Here is a 27,671-nt window from a genome sequence, read left to right on the forward strand (position 1 = left end):
GCTCCGGGACTCTGTGGAATTCCCTGACATCGCTGTCCACATATGAGCAGCGATGTCTGGGGCTTCCCCAGAGCCGGAGTCCCGGGCAGAGCGCTAGTACAGGCTCTGCACCGGGACTCTGTAGAATTCCCTGACATCGCTGTCCACATATGAACAGCGATGTCCGGGGCTTCCCCAGAGCCGGAGTCCCGGGCAGAGCGCTATTATCGGCTCTGCTCCGGGACTCTGGGGAAGCCTCTGACATCGCTGTCCATACATCGACAATGATGTCAGGGGCTTCCCCAGAGCAGGAGTCCCAGTGATGTCAGGTGCACAGCTGGAGTCCCAGGAAGAGCCTACTAGCGCTCTTCCCGGGACTCCAGCTCTGGGGTTGCCCCTGACATCTCTGTCCATATATGGACAGTGATGTCAGGAGCAGAGCTGGAATCCCAGGCAGAGTGCCAGAAGAGGCTCTGCTCCGAAACTCCAGCTCTGGGCAAGCCCCTGACGGCACTGTGGCAGCATCTGCGGAGGGCACTGTGGCAGCATCAACGGAGGGCACTGAGGCAGCATCAACGGAGGGCACTGCGGCAGCATTAATGGAGGGCACTGCGGCAGCATCAACGGGGGGCACTGCGGCAGCATCAACGGAGGGCACTGCGGCAGCATCAACGGAGGGCACTGCGGCAGCATCTACGGAGGGCACTGCGGCAGCATCTACGGAGGGCACTGCGGCAGCATCTACGGAGGGCACTGCGGCAGCATCTACGGAGGACTCTGCGGCAGCATCTACGGAGGACTCTGTGGCAGCATCTACGGAGGACTCTGCGGCAGCATCCACGGAGGACTCTGCGGCAGCATCTACGGAGGGCACTGCGGCAGCATCTACGGAGGACTCTGCGGCAGCATCTACGGTGGACTCTGCGGCAGCATCTGCATTTAGCGACACTTAAACTGGAAAGCTGGATTGTTGAAATAAGCACGTGGAGAAATAGCTCAAATTTTAAACCTAGCGGTATTATTATAGTAATGTAGTATTATTATTATTATAGTAATATAGTATTATAGTAGTTCAAATAACTAATTGATTAACAATAATTTTGTATTGTATCAAATTTGAAAGTAATGCGGCCCGTCAACTTCCCATTTTTTCTATATGCGGCCCACTTACCCGGCCGAGTTTGAGACCCCTGCTATAAACTATGGATTGGATTAGATACAGTGGCTCAGCAGACAGTATCACACATGATAGGATTAGATATAGGGCCCAGCTCGCTGACATTGCGGCTCTAGTGCTGGACCCAGGAAAGGTAAGAATAATAATTGTTTTGCTTTTTTATGTGTTACTAATTATTTTTGTGTGTTTGTTATTTTACAGGTTCGGTCTTTAGACTATGTCGGATTTGAGTACTACTTCAATGGCAGCGTTTTTTTTAATCTCAATAAAATGGTAAATGAAGCCGTCATGGAGGTAGTCCTTGAATCTGACGTAGTCCAACGACCATGTGGTAGGCTTAGATACAAGGTCCAACAGACAGTATCACATATGCGCCCTGTATCTAAGCTTACCATGTGGCTATGTAAGATGCTTAGATACAGGGCCCCAGCAGACAGTAATCTTATACAGTATAAGATTACTGTCTGCTGGAGCCTTGTATCTAAGCCTACCATGTGGTAGGCTTAGTTACAGGGTCCAACAGACAGTATCACATATGGGCCCTGTATCTAAGCTTACCATGTGGTTATGTAAGATGCTTAGATACAGGGCACCAGCAGACAGTAATCTTATACAGTATAAGATTACTGTCTGCTGGGGCCCTGTATATAAGCCTACCATGTGGTAGGCTTATATGCAGGTCCCATCAGACAGGATCACACATGGGCCCTGTATCTAAGCCTACCATGTGATTGGCTTAGATACAGGGCCGAACATACAGCATCACACAATCTGTGACCCTGTCTCATGGGCCCTCTATGCCTGCTACATCGTAGGCTTAAAGGGGTTGTCCAGTCCCTAAACATTGATGGCCTATCCTCGTACGAGAGCTGCTTCCCCTTCATTCCGGTCACTTGCTCACACTGTCAATCCGTGTCGGATGACTCACAGTGTGAGCAAGTGAGGGAAATGAAGGGGAAGCAGCTCTCGTACGAGCTGATTGGCAGAGTCCCGGGAGTCAGACCCTGACCTATCATCTTCAGCAGACAGGGATATTAAACTTACCCTCCTCTTCAGCCGCAGCGGAGGTTCTAACTCTATCCAGGGTCAGGATGTTGTGCGCAGCGCACGGTGCTGTGATGTGAGGACCTCCGCTGCACTCTGGCACCAGGCGGGTGAGTACTGTCAGTTACTATAATAACAAGGGTCCGCGGTCCCAGTTACTATAGTAACTTTTTATTGATATGGTGTTAGGGGCGGCGGGTCCCTCTGGCTTCGGGACCCGGTCGCAATTGCGACCGCTGCGACCCCTATAGCTAGGCCACTGTGGACAGTGATGTCAGGGGCTTCCCCAGAGATGAAGTCCCGGAGCAGGGTGCTGACTCCGGCCCTGTGACCACATATGGGGTAATGTCGTACTCTGGAGAAATTGCTTTACAAATGTTGGGGTTCTTTTTTTCCTTTATTTGTTGAGAAAATTAAAAATGTTGAGCTAAATCTACTTCTTATTGAAGAGAAGGGATTGTTTTTTAATTTCACTGCCCAATCCTAATAAATTTTATGAAACACCTGTGGGGTCAAAATGCTCACTACTCCCCTAGATGAATTCCTCAAGGGGTGTAGTCTCCTAAATGGAGTAATTTTTTGGGCGTTTTCATTGTTTTGTCCCCTCAGGGGCTTTGCAAATATGACATGGCCTCTGCAAACCATTCCTGCTAAATTTGAGCTCCAAAAGCCAAATGTCGCTTTACAAATTATGTGGTGTTTTTTCTCTTTTAGTCCTTGTGGATTTTTAAAAAAAATTCTATCTAAACCTACATTTTCTTTGAAAAAATTTAGATTTTCATTTTTACGGCCTACTTCCAATAATTTCTGCAATAAACCTGTGGGGTCAAAATGCTCTCTATACCCCTAGATAATTTCCTTGAGGTGTGTAGTTTCCTAAATTGGGTCACTTTTGAGGGATTTACACTGTTTTGGCACCGTTAGGCAGGATTCACACGACCTATTTTCAGACGTAAACGAGGCGTATTATGCCTCGTTTTACGTCTGAAAATACGGCTCCAATACGTCGGTAAACATCTGCCCATTCATTTGAATGGGTTTGCCGACGTACTGTGCCGACGACCTGTCATTTACGCATCGTCGTTTGACAGCTGTCAAACGACGACGCGTAAAATGACTGCCTTGTCAAAGAAGTGCAGGACACTTCTTTGAAACGTAATTTGAGCCGTTTTTCATTGAATTCAATGAAGAACAGCTCAAGATTACGGGCGTCAATGACGCCTCGCAAAACGTGTGGAGGAGCATTTACGTCTGAAACGACGGAGCTGTTTTCTCCTGAAAATGGTCTGTAATTTCAGACGTAAAAGCCAGTTATCGTGTGCACATATCCTAAGAGCCCTTCAAACCTAAAAATGGTGCCTAAATTGTAATAAAAAGAAGGCCCCTAAAATCCTCTAGGTGCTGCTTTGCTTCTGAGGCCTTTGCTTCTCTGGTAAAACCTTCTGTGTTGCAAAAAAAAAAATGGATTAAAAATGAATTTCTGCAAAAAATAAAAAAAAAATTGTAAATTTCACCTCTGCATTGCTTTAATTCCTGTGAAACGTCTGAATACTATGATGGGTGAAGTTTTTAAAATGGAGTAACTTATTGGGGGTTTGTAATATAAGGCCCCCCAAAGCCACTTTACAACTGAACTGGCCCCTGTAAAAATAGCCTTTTGAAATTTTCATGAAAATGGGAGAAATTGCTGCTAAAGTTCTAAGCCTTGTAACGTCCTAGAAAAATAAAATAATGCCATTCTAAAGTAGACATATGGAGGACGTTAATTAGCAAATTAAATTTAGAAAAATGCTTATTTTCGTAATTTTCGCCAAATTTTGGTGTTTTACACAATTAAATACTGAATCTATCGAGCAAATTTTGGCAGTAACATAAAGTCCAATGTGTCAAGAGAAAACAATCTCAGAATCGCTTGGATAGATAAAAGCATTCTGAAGTTATTACCACATAAAGTGAAACATGTCAGATTTGAAAAATGAGGCTCGGTCAGGAAGGCCAAAAGTGGCCAAAGAGGGAAGGGGTTTGAAAATTGACGAATGTAAATTAGCTGGGAAGAAACAAATGACACTGCTAGAATATTGCTAGTTAGTCAGCATTAAATGTCCCCCCAAAAAACCTAGCATGCTTCTTTAAGTGTTATGTACATAAGCCTAGACATATTTGCTTTATATATTACTCATTGATGTTTTGCTCCTATATTATGGAAAAATATTTTATATATCATGTATACAATATTATTTTATGCAGCCTTAGGCTATGTTCACACGGAGTATTTTGCAGGAGGAATATCTGCCTCAAAATTTCGTTGACCGCCGCGGGCATAAAACACAGCGAAATACGCTCTCTCTGCCTCCCATTGAAGTCAATGGGAGGTCAGAGGCGGAAACTCCCGAAGATAGGGCATGTCGCTTCTTTTTCCCGCGAGGCAGTTTTACTGCTCGCGAGAAAAAAAAGCCGACGCCTCCCATTGAAATCAATGGGAGGCATTTTCGGGCCGTTTTTGCCGAGTTTTGCGACGCGGTTTCCGCGTCAAAAAACTCGTCAAAATACTCTGTGTGAACATAGCCTTATAAAACAAACTATTAATGTGATGCTACATGGTATAAAGCAAATCAAACCTTTATATTTTGTGCACTAAGCAGAGTTAAAACAGAAAATGAAAGGGAAGACAAGTGTTTTAAAAGGACAACTTAGATCTTACAGCACAAATCAGTGAGCAATGTTCATTACCAATACATTAGACCGTTATTGTCTTTTATGTTTAAGAGAATAAAACCATGTATTTAACCCTTAATTGTGGGCCTCGTCATCACCTGAAAACTTAAGACAGTACATTCCCACACTCATTGTGAAACACCATAAGAAAACATTTTAAAGGACAATTCCACTTTAAAAGGAGTTAAGAGTATGTCTAATTCACTTTAGCTAGGAGAGTACTTCAACTTTGTAGGTCATTTTATGTTTCCATTTGGTCCCTGAGCTGAGATGTCGATGTCTGCACAATGAGTCTATGGAGTCATTACAGAGGATGTGTCCTCACAATATGTTGCCCTACTTAAGGCCAGCATATTTTAATGACGGGTCCGCTAGGCTATTATACCAAACAGTAAAAAAAAAAATGATGTGCCGTTTGGTTAATAGCTAGTTAGACAGAACAAAACGGACTCATAGTTATCAGTCTGCTTTATTCATGAGGAGAGGGCTTTCCACACCTTTCCTACTCCCACCCCTTTACCAATGACTAAATGCCACTTTGTATATGCCTGTATACACAGCATATGACAATCATTGGTGAGGGGGCACCATCTCAGCTGTATCTTGCTCTGAGACCCGAATCCGTCAGGTGAGCGGCACTGACGAGTTCAGTGACAGCGGGTCGGATCCACCTGTTATCGATCACATATAAGTTATGAATATAGATGTGATCGGTAACCGCTCGATCCCACTGACACTGAACCCTATAGTCCTGCAGACCTGACAGATACAGGTTTCAGCGCAAGATACAGCTACTATGTATACAGCATACAAAGCAGCAGTATCTCAAAAAGTAAAAATATGTTTTAATAAGAAGTAATTAAGAAAGTTGCACCAAACACACTGATACACATTTTTATTTTAAAAAAACAAAAAACTTTTTTAGGTGCACATTGCCTTTAACTGTAGAAATCACATTCTGCAGGAAGTAGCTCTGCCAATTTCATGTCCCATGATGCCTTACCTAGGTGTTACATAGGGACATGTGGCGAGATCGCATCCAGGGACGCCATCAGGGCAGTACCGCTGGTACTGTCATCAGGGGACTGGCCACAATTGTGAAAAAAATGGACCGTCCCCTTCTCAACTACTTTACACATTTGAATGAGGGCCCCAGCGTTAGTTACTTGGAGAAAGGAATGGACCAGGCAATGTATTGGGGGCCGTTCTTTACTCTGAAGTAACTAATGCTGGGGCCCTGAGAGGACTAAGGGGGAAGGGGAAGATGCAGCATGGAAGCAGAAGCTCCGCGTAGCTTCTCTACACAGCCAACTGGACCTGCAGACTGTTGAGTGATTCCCCCCTTTCCATTCTTCTACACATCCCTCCTGACCCCACTTGAAGATAATATAAAGAACAGTACGTAAAAAAAAATTGATTCCCTAGCGTTTTTTTGCTGCGATTTTCTTAATCACGAAAATTAGCATTTTTCTTAAAAAATTGCGGCAAAACCATGTGATTTGTGCCGCGATTACGAAAATTACATAAAAAAAGGGTGCAAAACATGATAAAACAGTGCTGTTAGGCTATAGGCAAAGTGTGGTAAAATCAAGTTTTTGCCCCGATTTTGCAAAAAATGGGATTTGACCGCACTGTGTAAATAGACAATGGCCTTATTCAGATGGCCGTGCTCTGTCCGTTTTATATGGATCGTGTATCGACCATATTTACCGGACCGACCACAGTTCAGGGAGTCGGGCTCCTAGCAACATAGCGTGAATACTGCCATGTTTTCAGTATGGCACCGGGAACAGTATTCCAATGGCAATGGTAATGGCAATGTAAGATTGTTAGTGCTCCTTATATCCCCGCAAGTGCTTCCCCTTCTTTTAAGGCTCCCTTCACATCGTGTTGTTGCCTTATGTTTATCATAGATAAAATCTCCTAACGTACACTATAATCAACGTAAACGATAATTCATAGGTCTCCATTACATCCTCTTAGCCTACGTCAGGCTGGTAGACTTCGGTATACCTTATTTTTGGAGGATGGAATAGTGCAGTAGACTTTGCTATACCATCCTGAGAGATCCCACAAAAAAACATATATCGCTCCTGACATTACTATATGGACAGTGACATCAGGAGCTTCAAGAAGCTGCAGTTCCCAGACAGAACATCACAAGTGCTCTGCCCGTAGACTTTGTCCCTGGGAAAGCTCCTGACATCACTGTCCATATATGTAAAGTGACGTCAGGGGTTTCTCCAGGGCCGGAATACCTGTCAAGAGCGTTGCCGACTCTATGGCCGTGGACTCAGGCTTTGCGAAGCTTCTGACGTCACTTTACGTGCATGGACATCAGGATCAGCGCCAGAGTCCCTGGGCAGAGCGCTAGTAGAAACTCTTCCCGGGGGCTCCAGCCCTGGAAAGCTCCTGACAACACTGTCTATTTATGGACATTGACTTCAGGATTTTCCCCAGGGCCATTCCCCGGGCGACGTATCCCACTTTATGCCATACAGTGAGAGAAGTGTTGGCTAAATAGAACAAAATGCAGAACATTAACCGGTCACTGACTGCTCCATGGTTTCATTCACTGTAATTGACATCAGCACCAAAATCAGTTAATGTAATGTCTGGGTAGGGAAACAGACATGTGAGCCCTAATCTACCCGCCACTCAGTCCCTGCCTACTTGCAACGACCCGCCCTAGGCGACGGGGTACAACTGGCCGATGGTCCCTACACTCAATAGGTGCACGACAGACAAACAGACAAGGGTACAAAGAAGCCAGGGAAATGGGGAAGTTGCCCACGGGAACACCATGAGCAACAAGCGAGGTTAACGTGCCGAGTCAAACCAGGAGATGAGCGAGGTACAAAAACGCAGAGCAGAAGAATGGTCAGTAAAGCCAAGGTCAATCACAAGCAGAGGATCAGTAGTTCAAGAAGCTGCAGCAGGGCCAGGAAACCAACAGAGAAGAATCACAAGCAAAGGAGGAACAGGAAAGGCAGGTATAAATAGACAGAGGGCGGGAGCTAGCTCCGTCTGGCCAGGCTGTGATAGGCTCTCCCACTTCTAAGCCTGCCATCCTGGGTGGTGGAAGATGGAGTCAGTCTCACAGACATAGAAGCAGGTGCAGACTGATTACCTATGGGCGTCGACATAGAAGTTGTGTCTGGCAGATCCTTTACAGTTAATGTGTATAACGTACAAACGTGAGCGCCACACTTTCCGTTGCCCAAACCCGGTAATGGAGGAGGGCCCAGACAACTTCACTGTATGGGGCCCAGAAATTCCTCATGGCGGCCCTGATCCCATCTATCAAAATCTTTAGTTATATACAGATGTGTTCTACCTTACCGTACTGTTCCATCTCAACATATCCTAAGATGTGTGGCATGAGAAGACCAGCTTTAAAAAAAAACAACATGATTTTGCGATACTCTGTCACGAGATGTTTATGTTATATGTGTCCATGTTTGGCCACTCAGTAGCTGTGATGTGGGTTGTGGCCTGTCAAGGGTTTTGCTAGCATGTCACGATATTGTATAGAAATGGTTTCATAAGAAATGGGAGTTCTTAACTAAATTTAAGCAAAGGCAATGGTGAACACATATAGATCATTCCAAATTGTTAGCAGGATGATGAAAAGCCTTTGATGCAGACCTAAGGCACAGGAGAGGCTGCAGACTGTGAATTGTGCAGCATCATGTATGTCACAGGTATTGAAACTTGGTCCCATTTACTTGAAAGAGTCTGAGCTACAATACCCGGCTCATCCCATTCACAAGAGTGGTGATGTATCTAGAAAAAAAAATAAACTTTTTTCTAATCTTAACAATTCCGCTTTCAAAATGTAGAATCAGCATAACCACATAAATCAGTGCCAGATGGTCCACCGCTTAAAAAAAATCATTGATCAATATATTTACCCAACCTCCAATGAAGATATATATATATATATATATATATATATATATATATATATATATATATATATATAAGAATTGCAATATTAATTTTCTGTTTCCCAAAGCCGAGAGACTGGATATTGGGAGCAGGAGACCCCCTCTTTCATGTCCATATGCCCTAATACTAAAAAAGTATTATCTTCATTCATTAATCATGTCACGGTTTAAGAAATATTGAAAGCATCCTAAATGGCTTAACCCATGCATTTCTGAATTGTAGTTTAATCTGCTTATAAAGTATACACTTTATATATGAATTCACACTAATTGCTGTTTACTTAAAAGATCAGTCAATGTAAAACAAGACGTGAATCAGATAAAAATAAACGTTCCCATCACATAAAGTATAAAAAAAAAATCCAAAGAGGGACGTTCCCTGAGCAATTATCAGTGCAATGAAAACAGGGAAGGTTGTGTTACTTCTCGGGGACACGTCCACCTTAGTGATGAAACAACTTCCACAGGTATTGTTCAAAAGCAGCAATAATGAAGCGACACGACTGATAAAATGTTACGTGATCACACGGTGAACTCAACCGACTAATGAAGGAGAAAACAGCTTTTATCTTACACTGAGATTACGCTGTCACTTGTGCCCCTGGCATTTATAAAAACAAAATCTTTAGATGAGATTTTTCTAATCTGGAAGTGTAACATCAAAACATAGTAACATGAAAGCAGCAATTCCTAAACATGCAGATGTAGCAGAGCTGAAATAATGATTTAACTGTTTAAATGTGGATGGTGATAACTCTACGAGTTAAGAAAGCTCACCAGATTTACCTGAAAAGCTACAACTAACACAGTGTGAGAAACCAAATTACAAACTCAGTGTTACATGTGACAAACTCCTGTCTGCTACATCAGTATGAACCAAATTAAATTCCAACTGAAGATCATTATCATATAGGATGCAGGTAATAAAAGACATGGATACAACTCATCTGCATGTGTTTGTAGAATAGATACTTTATTTTTGAGCATGCGTGGTGTCTTCAGTCATTACATTATACAAACCAATTACATCCCCTTCTAATAGAGTACATTAATATTGTGCTGCACCTGCTGCAGCGTTCTGCGTATTAATACTCCGGTAAATACTATACACTATTAAGAAGGTGCATAAATAAATACATATGAAGCGGAACAGAATTAGCCTTTTAACTCTTGGAGGCTACATTGCTAAAGAGGGTGACAACTCTCTAAGGTAATGTCCTTTATTTTAAATTGTGCCATATGACAAACTCAATACTTCTACATCTGTCAAACTGAACTCTGCTACATGAGCATTTAAAAAGGCAAAAAAGAAAACAAAAGGCACAAACTACAGAAAACTTTGTCGAGTCATAAAAGATGAGCAGCAACATAGAAAAACGTAAGAAAGTTACAGAATAAATCACTCCCTTACCTTCTACACCTGCTTCAATGAACCCAAACTGTTCCAATAATTTCACAAAGAGAACAATGACGATTAGAACAGCTATCATTTCAAGACCTTCCAAGTTCATGGCGAGCTAGGTCATGGTCTGACCACAGCCAGCTAGATCACAGCTCTGCTCACTGGCTTTCTTTGTCAAGCCATTAAACTACATTAAGAAGACTACTGGCAGTCAGTGGAAGGCAGCGAGGGAGAGAGAGCGAGAGAGCGAGGGAGAGAAAGCGAGGGAGAGAGCGAGAGGGAGTGTGTCTGTGAATACAATGCCACCTGTCTATGCTAGCAGAGGCCAGAAGTGGCAGACGGATAAACTCAGGCCTGTCAGGATTTACCCGTATGCTTGTTATCACTCTTACACAGAAAGACAGCCATGCATTAAAGAAAGTGACGATCACCCAAAGACCCAGGAGGTCACGCAAGCAAACGTCCTCGCTAAAAAGTGACACGTACGGACTGACGGCAAAACACCTGGGATTTTTTTCCCCTTTCTTCATTCGCTTGTGTTATGGTTGGAAGTGTTGTGGATTGGCAGTTCCCTTGGTAACTACATCTAACATCTAAAAGAAAATCTAGAATTGATACTTATGTAGGTAAAGCTCTGCTTGTAGCGCAATGGTTAAATGCACTGACTGACAATGACTTTCTTTAGAAACAAGCCGTTGTGACCTGGGTGATGCTCCGTCTAGATGCCAGGTGCTAAAATTAAATTGGAGGTTCTGCTAGGCATGGAAATGTTCCAATTTTGTTCCTTTCTTGAAAGAAACATGTAACAATATTACAAGCTATGTGTACTAGATTGCTGATCAGAGGCAAACTTGGCGGGGCTTCTTATGAGCCCTCCATTCATTTAACTAATTAAATTCTTTCTGTTACCAATAAGGGGAACTCTCTGAAACTGATTTATGATTAAGTTCAATTATAACTGTATAAGGACTATGAAAAGAGCTCCCTCTGATGGTGGCTGCAGCCAGACAGAATTTAATCATTTAACTGGCTGAGTGAAAGAAAGATTAGAATTTGGAGCTCAGTATCAGAAAAAGAGAGCTCTGACCCCTATAGGTAATTATGGGTAATTAAAATGAAATTATAGGTAGGCTCTTCTAGACTACTATGATCAACTCTGGCACCATCCTTCAGCACATAAAGATGATCATATTATTATATTGTTATTTCTTAACCACTAAAACACTCTAGAACTCCAAATGATATGAGATATCCCATAAATCACCCATGGAAATTTCCAATTGACGACTCACCCCCCTAAACCACCAAAACATATTAGGTAATAACCACATAACCACTTCAGGCCTCTAACTCACCAGGACTATTACAGAAATACTATAACTAACCCCAAAACCACCTTTAATAAGAATGTGTTATATAGTGCATGTAGAAACTTGGTAAAGTGAGCATCATTTTGGAGGAATTTTTGTCGTTTCCGTCAGGGCCGGCGTCAGCACCCGGCAAACCCGGGCAAGTGCCAGGGCCCACTCCACTTGGGCGGGGGCCCACTCGGCCACCGGGTGCTGACGCTGCCGTCACTAAGGCATCACTGTCCATATATGGACAGTGATGTAAGAAGGGGAGGAGTCCCAAGCAGAGTGCTAGCAGCTCTGCTTTGGGACTCAGTCTTTGGGAAAGCCCCTGACATCGCTGTCCATATATGGACAGTGATGCCTGGACCAGAGCAGTGTCCCAGCCTGACCGCACTGGTCCCGACTACAACTGAGCCTGTGTCCGCAAGTTGGGTTGAATCCTTTAACATTTCACCAGCATTCACTGTGCCGTGAGCAGCTTGGCATAGGCAGGTGCGATGTACTGACGTCACTACATCGCGCCTGTCTGCGACGAGTCACTCACATCACAGTTCAGAGGAGAAGGAAACTCCACACGTCGTGGGAACGGGGGTAGATAAGCAATTATGTTATTAATTTTCTATTAGGTACATATGGGGGCATTATACTGTATGGGAGGGCTATGGGGATATTATACTGTATGGTGCAGCTATGGGGATATTATACTGTATGGTGCAGCTATGTGGGACATTATACTGTATGGTGCAGTTATGGGGGACATTATACTGTATGGTGCAGCTATGGGGGACATTTCACTGTATGGTGCAGCTATGAGGGACATTATACTGTATGGTGCAGCTATGGGGGACATTATACTGTATCGTGTAGCTATGGGGGACAGTATACTGTATGGTGCAGCTATGGGGGCATTACACTGTATGGTGCAGCTATGGGGGGCATTATACTGTATGGTGCAGCTATGGGGGCATTATACGTTATGGGGCAGATATGGGGGGCAGTATACTGTGTGGTGAATTTATACTGTGGGAGCAGCTATTGGGGGAATTATACTGTGGTGGTCAGCTATGGAGGGCATTATACTGTGCAGGGGCAGCTATGGGGGCATTATACTGTGTGGGGGCAGCTACGGGGAGCATTATACTATGTGGGGGCAGATATGGGGGCTTTACACGGTGTGGGGGCAGCTATGGGGGCATTATACTGTGTGGGGGGCAGCTATGGGGGGCATTTTACTGTGTGGGCATTCATAGGGTCTGTCAAGTAAGGCAGCTGGGCATAGGCGTGCGCAGGAGTCTGGTGGTATTGGGCAGGGGTAGGGGGGCCTCTTGCACCAGGGCCCATCAGCCTTTAGCTACGCCACTCCCAGGCAGAGTGCTAATAGTGCTCTGCCCGGGACATAGACAGTGATGTCAGGAGTTGTGTGGCACTACCTGGGAGGAGGGGGCTGTGTGGCACTATCTACAGAGGGCATTACTTCTATATGGGGGCATAAACAGGGCCTAACATCTATATGGGGACACAAAATGAAGATTTCTGGCATTTTACTGCCGCCGTGAGCTCCCCTGCAAAGGGGCCCACGAAGTCCGTGTCGCCCAAGGTCCCACATAAACCTGGAGCCGGCCCTGGTTTTCGTAATTGGCACCAAAGTCAAATGGTTGCAAAATATGCTATAGGGAACTGTAAAGGAGAGAGAAACAGTGATTTTGAAAATGTAGTTATTCTAAGTGTGTGAAGTAATAGAATATGGACATCATAGAAGTGTGGGGAATATGGACATCATAGAGGTGTGGGGAATATGGACATCATAGAGGTGTGAGGCATATGGACATCATAGGGGTGTGGGGAATATGGACGTCATAGAGGTGTGAGGCATATGGACATCATAGGGGTGTGGGGAATATGGACATCATAGAGGTATGGGGCATATGGACATCATAGAGGTGTGGGGCATATGGACATCATAAAGGTGTGGGGCATATGAAAATCGTTGGGGCATATGAATATCTGTTGTAAAGAATGGGCACCATGTATGTTAAATTGTAAATATGAGTCCACCTGCAGCTCCACACAGGGATAACAGCTGATCAGCCAGCTGGGAAGCCCCCTTTTTTTACTTTTTAAATTTTTTATGTTATTTTATTTAAAGGGGTTGTCCCACAAAACGCATGTATACATGTGTGATTGTTGGGGGTCCGACCGCTGAGACCCCCAGTGATAAGGAGAATGGGGGACCGAAAGTTCCCCGAAGTGCTCCCTGAGGATCATGGTACTTCCAGGGTCTGTGTCCAGCAGCTCCATAGAAATGAATGGAGCGCCGGTTACGCATGCACAGAAGTGCATCTCATGGTGCACTTCAGGGGACTTTCAATCCCCCATTCTCCTTACCGCTGGGGGCCCCAGAGGTCGGACCCCCAGCGATCACACGTGTATCCCCTATCCTGTGGATAGGGGATACATGTGTTTTGTGGGACAACGCCTTTAAGTACTTGCAAAAAGGCAAACAAGTATCATCTTTACAAGCAATAATTCCTCATCACTTCCCACCCCCACCTCCCAAAACCCCTTGTGAATGAAGAAGTAAAAAAACAAAAGGGAACCTTGAAGCTTTACGAAACGTGTGTTACTAATTTTAAAAGGATTTTCAATTAATGTTTTTTTCCGTAGGGTACATTCACTTGTGAGTTAAATGGTGTTACTTTTAGAAACATTGTTTTTACTTTTTAGTGTCCTGTTGGACTTTTCATTATGAATGAACACATCTAAGAGGTTTATCTATCTCTGAATCTATAGGGTGGAGCTTGTAGACTTGTTCAGAGAGGGTTTTGACCAATCACGTCTACTGTTGCTAAGAAATGAATGTGTGCACACATGACAGACCAGTCAGCTGCCAGTAAGAAGAGAAAGCTGATCAATTTTGTGTTCCAAGAGGTAAAGACAATGGTGAAACAAACAGATGAGACTCAGGGAAATCACAGTGTAAGTTTAGCCGAACATTACTTACATAGCACAAGATATATTTAACATAACATTCGAAAAATGGCAAATTGTATAAATATGTGGAAACAAAATTAAATCAGCCCTTTGATGACAGATGATCTTTAAAATGACTGAAATCCTCATGTAGGGTTCACACTCTAGAGTTGTTGGAAAGTTATTTTGTGACTATAGTCTTGGTAGTTTGCCAGCTGCCTCTTTTGAGTGACTGAAAAGACAAAGATAATGTGAGAGCCTGTAAGAACTTCAACAGCCTAAAGTAATATAAACTGAGCATTCTCCACAGGCTGATGCACCATCAAAATCTGAAAATTATGAGTGAATTATTATAACTAAGCAGCATTTAACCCTATTTTGGAGGAGAGGTCGCCCTTTCAAATAAATAATTGCCTACATTTCTTGTAGAAGTATGAATTAAAATAATAGAGTACTGAATGTCATTGACCGGTTAGATCAGACAATGTGCTGGTTCCATGCAGAGTAAGAATAGATCTCCAGTAGGCCACCTGCAGGGACTAAGTAAGTTACAGCCTGTCTTCCGTCAGTTAGACTAATGCTCTTATTACTTCAAATGGGAAAAGAGTATTGAGTGAAGCAGAACTTTTATGTTACATGGTCTCAAATGAGGTGACAATTATAGCACTTTTCTTAAAGTTTAACTAAACTTTCAAAAAACTTCTGACATTTCATAGTGACATATCAGAAGTTTTGATCAGTGAGGCTCTGAGCACCGAGACCCCCACGATCGCTAAAACGAAGCAACAGAAGCGCTTAGGTGAGTGCTGAGCCGCTTGGTTTCTGATCTTTTCTCGGAAAGCCGATGCAACGGAGTACGGACTCAACAGAAAGTCTATGGGACCGTACACGTTACATTGGCTTTCCGAGAAAAGGCGATTAGAAATGAAGCGACTCAGCGACTATGACATGTCAGAAGTTTAGTTACACTTTAACCCCTTCGGGACGAAGCCATTTTTTGCTTTTGTCGTTTTTCACTCCCCGCCTTCTATGTGCCATAACTTTTTTATTTTTCTGTCAATAGAGTGGTGTGAGGGCTTATTTTTTTGCGGGAGGAGTTGTAGTTTCTATTGGCACCATTTAAAGTACGATTGTAAAGGATCTGCCAGGTACTACGTCTGTGTATACTCCCGGGATTAATCAGTCGACACCTGAGGCCAGACCTCTTAGACTGACACCGGCTCCCACCAACCAGGGTGGCAGGCTCAGGAGTGGGAGAGCCTATCGCGGCCTGGTCAGTCGGAGTTAGCTCCGCCCCCTGTCCATTTATACCTGCCGTGTTCTCTTCCTCAGTGCTTGTTATTCTTCTTGGATTCCTGGCCCCACTGCTGCCTTGCTCCAGCCTGCTTCTGCCGTGCTTCTGCCTTGCTTCAGTTCCGCTTATCCTGCTTCGCTTTGCCCCTGGCTTGCTTCCTGCTCCGTGCTCTCGTTGGTATACTCCACTACATCCTGATCCTGACTGACTCATTCACCGCTCCGTTTCCTCGCGGCGTTCCGTGGGCTACTGCCCCTTCCCTTGCGTGTTCCCTGTTTGTTCTCCCTTGCACTTAGACAGCGTAGGGACCGCCACCAAGTTGTACCCCGTCGCCTAGGGCGGGTCGTTGCAAGTAGGCAGGGACAGGGCGGTGGGTAGATTAGGGCTCACTTGTTCCCTTCACCTCCTTCCTGCCATTACATAATAACAAGCCCATACCTAGTCTACCATTTCTCCTACGCTGACGCTATCATGGACCCCCTTGAGACCCTGACCCAGCAGATGCAGGGCCTCTCCCTACAGGTCCAGGCCCTGGCTCAGAGGGTCAACAAGGGTGACGCTGCCTTAGTAGTACCCCTCACCTCACCTCTAGAACCCGACCTCAAGTTACCTGACCGGTTCTCAGGGCACCGTACGACTTTTCTCTCCTTCCGGGAGAGTTGCAGACTTTATTTCCGCCTAAAACCTCACTCCTCAGGTTCCGAGAACCAGCGGGTAGGTATCATTATATCACGACTCCAGGAAGGGCCCCAAGAGTGGGCCTTCTCCTTGGCTCCTGACGCCCCAGAACTTTCCTCCGTTGATCATTTTTTCTCTGCCCTCGGACTCATTTACGACGAGACTGACAGGACTGCCTTAGCCGAGAGTCAGCTGGTGACCTTACGTCAGGGTAGGAGACCTGTTGAGGAATACTGTTCTTATTTTAGAAAGTGGTGCGTAGCTTCTTGGTGGAACGACCCGGCCCTAAGTTGCCAGTTTAGGTTAGGATTATCTGACGCCCTGAAGGATCTGCTGGTTAGCTACCCCTCTTCTGACTCCCTAGACCAGGTTATGGCCCTAGCAGTACGACTTGACCGACGTCTCAGGGAATGTCAGCTTGAACGTTTCAATGTGTTCCCCTCTGACTTCCCTGTGATTCCCCCCGAGGTCCCATCTCCTCGCTCTTCCACGGAGGACTCGGAGGTACCTATGCAACTCGGGGCCTCCATGTCCCCTCGACAAAGTAGAGAGTTTCGCAGGAAGAATGGTCTCTGCTTCTATTGTGGGGACGACAAGCATCTACTGAACACCTGTCCCAGGCGCAAGAATAAACAGCCGGAAAACTTCCGCGCCAAAGTGATCATCGGGGAGGTCACTTGGGCGCACAGGTATTTCCCGTTAATATGAAATGCAATAAAATTTTGCTTCCCTTTCAGGTCTCGTTTGCTGGCCGGTCTGCCACTGGCAGTGCCTTTGTGGATTCTGACTCATCTGCTAATATCATGTCTGTGGAATTTGCTATGTCTCTAAAAATGCCTTTTATTGATTTGCCTTATCCTATCCCGGTAGTAGGTATCGACTCCACTCCTCTTGCTAATGGTTATTTTACTCAGCATACTCCTGTTTTTGAACTCCTTGTTGGCTCCATGCATTTGGAGCAGTGCTCTGTACTGGTGATGCAGGGATTATCGTCCGATCTGGTATTAGGTCTTCCCTGGTTGCAGCTGCATAATCCCACGTTTGATTGGAATACTGGGGATCTCACCAAATGGGGTAGTGAATGCCTGATGTCATGTCTTTCGGTTAACTCTATTTCTCCCCGGGAGGAGGTAAACACGCTTCCTGAGTTTGTTCAGGACTTCGCTGATGTGTTTTCTAAGGAGGCCTCCGAGGTGTTGCCCCCTCATAGAGATTACGATTGCGCCATCGATTTGGTGCCTGGTGCCAAGCTTCCTAAGGGTAGGATATTTAATCTTTCATGTCCTGAACGTGAAGCTATGAGGGAGTATATCCAAGAATGCCTGGCCAAGGGTTTCATTCGCCCCTCGACTTCTCCTGTAGGTGCTGGCTTCTTCTTCGTGGGGAAGAAGGATGGTGGTCTTAGGCCGTGCATTGATTATCGGAACCTGAATAAGGTCACCGTAAGGAACCAGTATCCCCTTCCTTTAATTCCGGATCTTTTTAATCAGGTTCAGGGGGCCCAATGGTTTTCTAAGTTCGATCTACGGGGGGCATATAACCTTATCCGCATCAAAGAGGGGGATGAGTGGAAAACTGCGTTCAACACACCCGAAGGTCATTTTGAATACCTGGTCATGCCCTTTGGGTTGTGTAATGCCCCTGCCGTCTTCCAGAATTTTATTAATGAAATTCTGAGAGATTACCTGGGTAATTTTCTTGTAGTGTACCTTGATGACATACTGGTGTTTTCCAAGGACTGGTCCTCCCACATGGAGCATGTCAGGAAGGTCCTCCAGGTCCTCCGGGAAAATAATCTGTTTGCGAAGACCGAAAAATGTGTGTTTGGGGTACAGGAGATACCATTTTTAGGTCAAATCCTCACTCCTCATGAATTCCGCATGGACCCTGCCAAGGTTCAGGCTGTGGCGGAATGGGTCTAACCTGCCTCCCTGAAGGCGCTACAGTGTTTTTTGGGGTTCGCTAACTATTACAGGAGATTTATTGCCAACTTCTCGGTCGTCGCTAAGCCTCTTACGGACCTTACTCGCAAGGGTGCTGATGTCCTCCATTGGCCCCCTGAGGCCGTCCAGGCTTTTGAGACCCTCAAGAAGTGCTTTATCTCGGCCCCCGTGCTGGTTCAGCCCAACCAAAGGGAGCCATTTATTGTGGAGGTTGACGCATCCGAGGTGGGAGTGGGGGCCGTCTTGTCCCAGGGTACCAGCTCCCTCACCCATCTCTGCCCCAGTGCTTACTTCTCTAGGAAGTTTTCGCCCACGGAGAGTAACTATGATATTGGCAACCGCGAACTTTTAGCCATTAAATGGGCTTTTGAAGAGTGGCGTCACTTCCTGGAGGGGGCCAGACACCAGGTAACGGTCCTTACTGACCACAAGAATCTGGTTTTCCTAGAATCTGCCCGGAGGCTTAATCCTAGACAAGCTCGTTGGGCACTATTCTTTACCAGATTTAATTTCTTGGTTACCTATAGGGCTGGGTCCAAAAATATTAAGGCTGATGCACTGTCACTTAGTTTCATGGCCAATCCTCCTTCCGAGAAGGATCCTGCTTGTATTTTACCCCCTGGTATAATCGTTTCTGTCACTGATTCTGATTTAGCTTCTGACATCGCGGCTGATCAAGGTTCAGCTCCCGGGAACCTCCCTGGGGACAAACTGTTTGTCCCCTGCAATACCGGCTAAGGGTACTCAGGGAAAACCATGACTGTGCACTATCTGGTCATCCTGGCATCTTGGGTACCAAACACCTCATTACCAGTAACTATTGGTGGCCTGGGTTGCCTAAAGACGTTAGGGCTTACGTCGCCGCTTGTGAGGTTTGTGCTAGGTCCAAGACCCCTAGGTCCCGACCTGCAGGCTTACTACGTTCCTTGCCCATTCCCCAGAGACCTTGGACCCATATCTCCATGGATTTTATCACCGATTTGCCTCCATCTCAGGGCAAGTAGGTGGTGTGGGTGGTAGTAGACCGCTTCAGCAAGATGTGCCACTTTGTGCCCCTTAAGAAACTACCTAACGCCAAGACGTTAGCTTCTTTGTTTGTTAAACACATTCTGCGTCTCCATGGGGCCCCAGTCAATATAGTTTCTGACAGAGGGGTACAATTTGTTTCTTTATTTTGGAGAGCTTTTTGTAAAAAGTTGGAGATTGATCTGTCCTTCTCCTCCGCCTTCCATCCCGAAACTAATGGCCAAACGGAAAGGACTAACCAATCCCTGGAACAATATTTAAGGTGTTTCATCTCTGACTGTCAATTTGATTGGGTCTCATTCCTTCCCCTGGCCGAATTTTCCATGAATAACCGGGTCAGTAACTCGTCTTAGGTCTCCCCGTTTTTCTGTAATTTCGGGTTTAACCCAAGGTTCTCCTCCGTTTCTCCTGGTTGTTCCAATAATCCCGAGGTAGAGGACGTTCATCGGGAACTGTGCACAGTCTGGGCCCAGGTTCAGAAGAACCTAGAGGCGTCCCAGAGCGTACAAAAGATTCAGGCTGATAGTAGACGTTCTGCTAACCCCCGGTTTGTCGTCGGGGATCTGGTTTGGTTGTCGTCCAGGAACTTGCGCCTTAAGGTCCCGTCCAGGAAGTTTGCTCCCCGATTTATTGGACCTTATAAGATCATTGAAGTCCTCAACCCTGTATCCTTCCGTCTGGAGCTGCCCCCATCCTTTCGCATACATGACGTCTTCCATGCCTCCCTCCTTAAACGCTGCTCCCCGTCCTGGTCCCCCTCGAGGAAACCTCCTGTTCCCGTTCTCACCCCTGAGGGGGTGGAATTCGAGGTGGCCAAGATTATGGACAGTAGGATGATCCAGGGCTCCCTCCAGTACTTGGTCCATTGGAGAGGATACGGGCCGGAGGAGAGGACTTGGGTACCTGCTCGTGATGTTCACGCTGGGGTATTGATCAGGAGGTTCCACCTTCTCTTCCCCACTAAACCGGGTCCTCTTAGTAAGGGTCCGGTGGCCCCTCCTAAAAGGGGGAGTACTGTAAAGGATCTTCCAGGTACTACGTCTGTGTATACTCCCGGGATTAATCAGTCGACACCTGAGGCCAGACCTCTTAGACTGACACCGGCTCCCACCAACCAGGGTGGCAGGCTCAGGAGTGGTTGAGCCTATCGCGGCCTGGTCAGTCGGAGTTAGCTCCGCCCCCTGTCCATTTATACCTGCCGTGTTCTCTTCCTCAGTGCTTGTTATTCTTCTTGGATTCCTGGCCCCACTGCTGCCTTGCTCCAGCCTGCTTCTGCCGTGCTTCTGCCTTGCTTCAGTTCCGCTTATCCTGCATCGCTTTGCCCCTGGCTTGCTTCCTGCTCCGTGCTCTCGTTGGTATACTCCACTACATCCTGATCCTGACTGACTCATTCACCGCTCCGTTTCCTCGCGGCGTTCCGTGGGCTACTGCCCCTTCCCTTGCGTGTTCCCTGTTTGTTCTCCCTTGCACTTAGACAGCGTAGGGACAGCCGCCAAGTTGTACCCCGTCGCCTAGGGCGGGTCGTTGCAAGTAGGCAGGGACAGGGCGGTGGGTAGATTAGGGCTCACTTGTTCCCTTCACCTCCTTCCTGCCATTACAACGATATAATGAGAAATTGGAAAAAAAAAAACTGATTCCTCCATTTGTTTTTTGGGTTTAGTTTTTATGACTTTCACCGTGCGGTAAAAATTCTGCGGCTCAATACAATGATGGTGATACCAAATTTATAAAGGTTTTTTTTATATTTTACTACTTTTGCAAAGAAAAAGCTACTTGTTAAAAAAAATTGTTTTGTTTCACCACATTCTGGGAGCCGTAACTTTTGTATTTTTTCGTCGATTGAGCGATGTGAGGGCTTACTTTTTTCAAAGATTTCTACCAGTAAAAACTATAGCTCATCCCACAAAAGATATGTCCCGCACTCTCTGTAGTAAAATCCAAATTTTAATTCATCATATTAAAAACAAAGTGAAGTGAAAACAATCCCGGGGACGATGCTTATGCGTTTCGAACCACTAAGGTTCTTAATCATAGCTGGTTTCCCACAGCTCTGGGTTCGAATTTTAACCAAGTGCACTCTGTCCGATGTGACTTCCTCTAGAGAAAATAACCCTTAATATGCCTAACCAGATTATACAATGAGGAAAAAACATGCAATACTTTCTATGGAAGAACTTTACCGAAATTAGTTTGGGGACTTTAATTTTGAAGAACATCTAATTATTATGAATCCCTAGTCCCTATCTAATGAAAGTTCAGAACTTGATTTTTCAAAGGAAGTCTATTAACAGTATATATGTATAATATTTTTTCCCTCATTATATCTGCATGGTATAGATAATGCAACAAATTTGCATGATGTATATATATATATATATATATATATATATATATAAACAAAAGAAATCCCACAGCACTCCGATGGTTCCAAAAAGTATGTGATTTGTTCAGTCAACAGCTGCAGACTGAATAAATCACATACTTTTTGGAACCATCGGAGTGCTGTGGGATTTCTTTCGTTTATGTCTTATAATCCACGGATCTGTGTTACCGTGTTGGAATCTGTCGCAGGGTGCTGCTTATCTCTACCTACAGTGAAGGAAATAAGTATTTGATCCCTTGCTGATTTTGTAAGTTTGCCCACTGTCAAAGACATGAACCATCTAGAATTTTTAGGATAGGTTAATTTTACCAGTGAGAGATAGATTATATAAAAATAAAAAAAACTGAAAATCACATTGTCAAAATTATATATATTTATTTGCATTGTGCACAGAGAAATAAGTATTTGACCCCTTTGGCAAACAAGACTTAATACTTGGTGACAAAACCCTTGTTGGCAAGCACAGCAGTCAGACGTTTTCTGTAGTTGATGATGTTTACACACATGTTATATGGAATTTTGGCCCACTCCTCTTTGCAGATCATCTGTAAATCATTAAGATTTCGAGGCTGTCGCTTGGCAACTCGGATCTTCAGCTCCCTCCATAAGTTTTTGATGGGTTTAAGGTCTGGAGACTGGCTAGGCCACTCCATGACCTTAATGTGCTTCTTTTTGAGCCACTCCTTTGTTGCCTTGGCTGTATGTTTCGGGTCATTGTCGTACTAGAAGACCCAGCCACGAGCCATTTTTAATGTCCTGGTGGAGGGAAGGAGATTGTCACTCAGGATTTGACGGTACATGGCTCCGTCCATTCTCCCATTGATGTGGTGAAGTAGTCCTGTGCCTTAGCAGAGAAACACCCCCAAAACATAATGTTTCCACCTCCATGCTTGACAGTGGGGACGGTGTTCTTTGGGTCATAGGCAGCATTTCTCTTCCTCCAAACACGGCGAGTTGAGTTAATGCCAAAGAGCTCAATTTTAGTCTCATCTGACCACAGCACCTTCTCCCAATGACTCTCAGAATCATCCAGATGTTCATTTGCAAACTTCAGACGGGCCTGTACATGTGCCTTCTTGAGCAGGGGGACCTTGCGGGCACTGCAGGATTTTAATCCATTACGGCGTAATGTGTTACCAATGGTTTTCTTGTTGACTGTGGTCCCAGCTGCCTTGAGATCATTAACAAGTTCCCCCCGTATAGTTTTCGGCTGAGCTCTCACCTTCCTCAGGATCAAGGATACCCCACGAGGTGAGATTTTGCATGGAGCCCCAGACCGATGTCGATTGACAGTCATTTTGTATGTCTTCCATTTTCTTACTATTGCACCAACAGTTGTCTCCTTCTCACCCAGCGTCTTACTTATGGTTTTGTAGCCCATTCCAGCCTTGTGCAGGTCTATGATCTTGTCCCTGACATCCTTAGAAAGTTCTTTGGTCTTGCCCATGTTGTAGAGGTTAGAGTCAGACTGATTAATTGAATCTGTGGACAGGAGTCTTTTATACAGGTGACCATTTAAAGGAACAGTGTTACCACAATTTTTTTTTAAATATGTTAAAGATGTTAGTGCTTTATTAAAAACGTTTGGATTAATTTGTGTGTTTGTGTGTTACTTTTTCTTATTTTTACACTTTTTCTTCCCTATGGGGGCTGCCATTTTTTTTTCCATTTCTGTATGTGTCGATTAACGACACATACAGACATGGAATACGGCAGCTCCAGTCCCATAGGGACTGCGAACGGGGCCCGTTCCATCCACTAACATGTACGCCGCTGTGTGGGAACGGCGCATGCGCAGCTCCCACACAGTTCAATTTGAAATGCGCGCCGTCCGGCGCCATTTTCCTGTGGACCGAAAGTTGCGGCCGGACAGTAAGATTACTACTTCCGGTCGCGGCTTCCGGACTTGTGCACATGGAGCAGCGGCAGCAGACGGAGCGGATGGACCGGAGGGAGCGGCGGCGACTGGAGCAGGTAAGGGATTTCTATGTATGTTTGTGTTCAGTGTGTGTTTACTAATGTATGTAAACCTTCTACACTGTGTGTTAGCTCAAAAAATGGCGACACGCAGTGTAGGAGGTTAGACCGTTCAAACCCCTCGTTTCTCCCGGCACTAGCCAGGATAAAGGAGGGGGGGATGCTGAGAGCTCACTAGAGCGAGGGCTTTTTACCCAATTTTGCAGCATAAAGCAATGTGGTTGCTTTACCACATGCAATGCTGCAATTTTGGGAATGGCTCCATCTAGTGACCAGCAATGGGAAATATTATAAATTAGAATCCAATTGAATCCAATTTATAATATTTCCTGACTCGTGAAAAAATAAATAAAATTAGAACAATGTTTAATCACCTATACACTAATTGTTTAACTAAAAAAAAAAAAAACATGTTTTGCTGGCAACACATTCCCTTTAAGACAGCTGTCTTTAATGCAGGCACCAAGTTGATTTGGAGCGTGTAACTGGTCTGGAGGAGGCTGAACTCTTAATGGTTGGTAGGGGGATCAAATACTTATTTCTCTGTGCACAATGCAAATAAATAGATATAATTTTGACTATGTGATTTTCTTTTTCTTTTTTTTATATAATCTATCTCTCACTGGTAAAATTAACCTAGCCTAAAAATTCTAGACTGTTCATGTCTTTGACAGTGGGCAAACTTACAGAATCAGCAAGGGATCAAATAATTATTTCCTTCACTGTATATATATATATATATATATATATATATATATATATATATATGATATGAATACATAGTATTGCATGTTTTTCCTCAATGTATAATCTGATTAAGCATATTAAGGGCTCTTTTCTCTAGAGCAGGGGTCTCAAACTCGGCTGGGTAAGTGGGCCGCATATAGAAAAAATGGGAAGTTGACGGGCCGCATTACTTTCAAATTTGATACAATACAAAATTATTGTTAGTAAATTACTTATTTGAACTACTATAACACTATATTACTATAATAATAATAATTCTACATGACATTACTAGATTATACCGCTAGATTTAAAATTTGAGATATTTCTCCACGTGCTTATTTCAACAATCCAGTTTTCCAGTTTAAGTGTCGCTAAATGCAGTCCAGCGGCTCAGTTGGTAGCGTCTGGCAGACACACATGTCAAGATTCGGCGGCCCCTTTTTAGATAGTGCCACAGTGCGCACTGTAGATGCTGCCACAGTGCCCTCTGTAGATGCTGCCACCATGCCCTCTGTAGATGCTGCCGCAGTGCCCTCTGTAGATACTGCCGCAGTGCCCTCTGTGGATGCTGCCGCAGTGCTCTCTGTGGATGCTGCCGCAGTGCCCTCTGTGGATGCTGCCGCAGAGTCCTCTGTAGATGCTGCCGCAGAGTCCTCTGTAGATGCAGCCGCAGAGTCCTCTGTAGATGCTGCCCCAGAGTCCTCTGTAGATGCTGCCGCAGAGTCTTCTGTAGATGCTGCCGCAGAGTCCTCTGTAGATGCTGCCGCAGAGTCCTCTGTAGATGCTGCCGCAGAGTCCTCTGTAGATGCTGCCGCAGAGTCCTCTGTAGATGCTGCCGCAGAGTCCTCTGTAGATGCTGCCCCAGTGTCCTCTGTAGATAATGCCACAGTGTCCTCTGTAGATAATGCCACAGTGTCCTCTGTAGATAATGCAACACACCCCTAGATAATGCCACAGTGCCCTCTGTAGATAATGCCACAGTGCCCTCTGTAGATAATGCAACACACCCCTAGATATTGCCACAGTGTCCTCTGTACATGCTGCCACAGTGCCCTCTGTAGATGCTGCCACAGTGCCCTCTGTAGATGCTGCCACAGTGCCCTCTGCAGATGCTGCCACAGTGCCCTCCGTAGATGCTGCCACAGTGCCCTCCGTAGATGCTGCCACAGCGCCCTCTGCAGATGATGCCATATCGCCCTCCGCAGATGCTGCCACAGTGCCCTCCGCAGATGCTGCTACAGTGCCCTCCGCAGATGATGCCACAGTGCCCTCCGCAGATGTACTATCGCTCTGCCCGGGACTTCGCACTGGGGAAGACCCTGCACACTGTCCATATATGGACAGTGATATCAGGGAATTCCACAGAGTCCAGGAGCAGAGCCGATACTAGCGCTCTCACAGAGTCCCAGAGCAGAGCCGATACTAGCGCTCTGCTCGGGACACCGCTCTGGGGAAGACCCTGACACACTGTCCATATAAGGACAGCGATGTCAGGGAATTCCAGAGTCTCTGAGCAGAGCCTGTACTAGTGCTCTGCCCGGGACTCCGCTCTGGGGAAGACCCTGACACACTTTCCATATATGGACAGCGATGTCAGGGATTTCCACAGAGTCCCGGAGCAGAGCCTGTACTAGCGCTCTGACCGGGACTCCGCTCTGGGGAAGACCCTGACACACTGTCCATATATGGTCAGCGATGTCAGGGAATTCCATAGAGTCCCGCAGCAGAGCCTGTACTAGCGCTCTGACCGGGACTCCACTCTGGGGAAGACCCTGACACACTGTCCATATATGGACAGTGATGTCAGGGAATTCCCAAAGTCCCGGAGCAGAGCCGATACTAGCGCTCTGCACGGGACTCCGGCTCTGGGGAAGCCCCAGACATCGCTGTTCATATGTGGACAACCATGTCAGGGAATTCCAGAGTCTCGGAGCAGAGCCGATACTAGCGGCTCTGTGTCCCGCGGGCCGCAGATGACAGCCCCGGGGGCCGCATGCGGCCCGCGGGCCACATGCTTGAGACCCCTGCTCTAGAGGAAGTCACATGGGACTGAGTGTACCTGGTTAAAATTCGAACCCATAGCTGTGGGAAACCGGCAATGATTAAGTACCTTAGTGGTTTGAAACGCATAAGCGTCCTCCCCAGGATTGTTCTGACTTCACTTTGCTTTTAATATGATGAATTAAAATGTGGATTTTACTACAGAGAGTGCTGGACTTTTTTCGCAGATTTCTACCTTTTGCATCTGTTGCCGATGCAGAAACTATCCGTGCACCAACAAGATTCCAGCGTGGCAAAAGATAAATCTGAGGGTGTATAGAGTGGACCAATGTTTTTCTTTTTTCAAATTTTTACTGGTACAATTTTTTGTTACATCCAACTTTTTTTTATCACTTTTTATTAAAAAAATTTTGAGAGCTAAGGTGACCAAAAAAACAACAATTTTGGCCTTTTAAATTTTTTCTTTTTTACTGGGTGTTGCCAGTTGGAAATGTGTCCCTACACAGTCTGACACTGGCCAATCAGTGCGGTGAGTGTCAGACTGGATGGGGACATGCCCCTTTGATAAGGGGAAGGGTAACACTCAGTAATCAATTTATTCATATATTTCTAGGAGGAATAACAGAGGAACAGCACAACGCAGGGTTCTAAGAAATGGTGCTTCAGAATGGTAATTTTATGGGAAATACAATTATTTACTAAAATAGACATGTCAGGAGAGCTGACAGGTGCTCTTTAAAGTCCAATGGCATATGTTTGACAACGGATCTGCCATAAATGATGCTAAAGTGAACAAAGTCTAATTTACCTGACCGTGTAAAAAAATCCTTTTTGACCCCACTAACAATTCAAAAGATCCATGGATCAACATTCTAGATTTTTAAAGCATACCTTCCGTAAAAAATTAAATCTTCACAGTGCTCTTAGATTCTCATGTACAGTACCTATGTAGATCCTTTCCCTTCATAGCTGAGCCGTTTTGCTGCAGTCCCTACTGCCATGTATACAGATATAGTGGAGCTCTCTTTTCCTATCTTCTTCTCTGTAGCAG

At 45.2% G+C, this 27,671-nt stretch overlaps 1 protein-coding gene across 1 annotated transcript in view; it reads right to left on the minus strand.

Moving 5' to 3' along the window:
* KCNIP4 (potassium voltage-gated channel interacting protein 4) overlaps nucleotides 1-10,683 on the minus strand; it is a 542,821-nt gene extending 532,138 nt beyond the window's left edge. The window contains exon 1 of the mRNA XM_075858647.1: nucleotides 10,277-10,683. Coding sequence (XP_075714762.1) covers nucleotides 10,277-10,376 — 100 coding nt within the window. The 5' untranslated portion in view covers nucleotides 10,377-10,683. The remainder of the gene's footprint in view (nucleotides 1-10,276) is intronic.
* Nucleotides 10,684-27,671: the final 16,988 nt, after the last annotated feature.

This window comes from Rhinoderma darwinii, chromosome 1 (genome assembly GCF_050947455.1).
Source record: "Rhinoderma darwinii isolate aRhiDar2 chromosome 1, aRhiDar2.hap1, whole genome shotgun sequence".
Classification (NCBI taxonomy): Eukaryota; Metazoa; Chordata; class Amphibia; order Anura; family Rhinodermatidae; genus Rhinoderma; species Rhinoderma darwinii.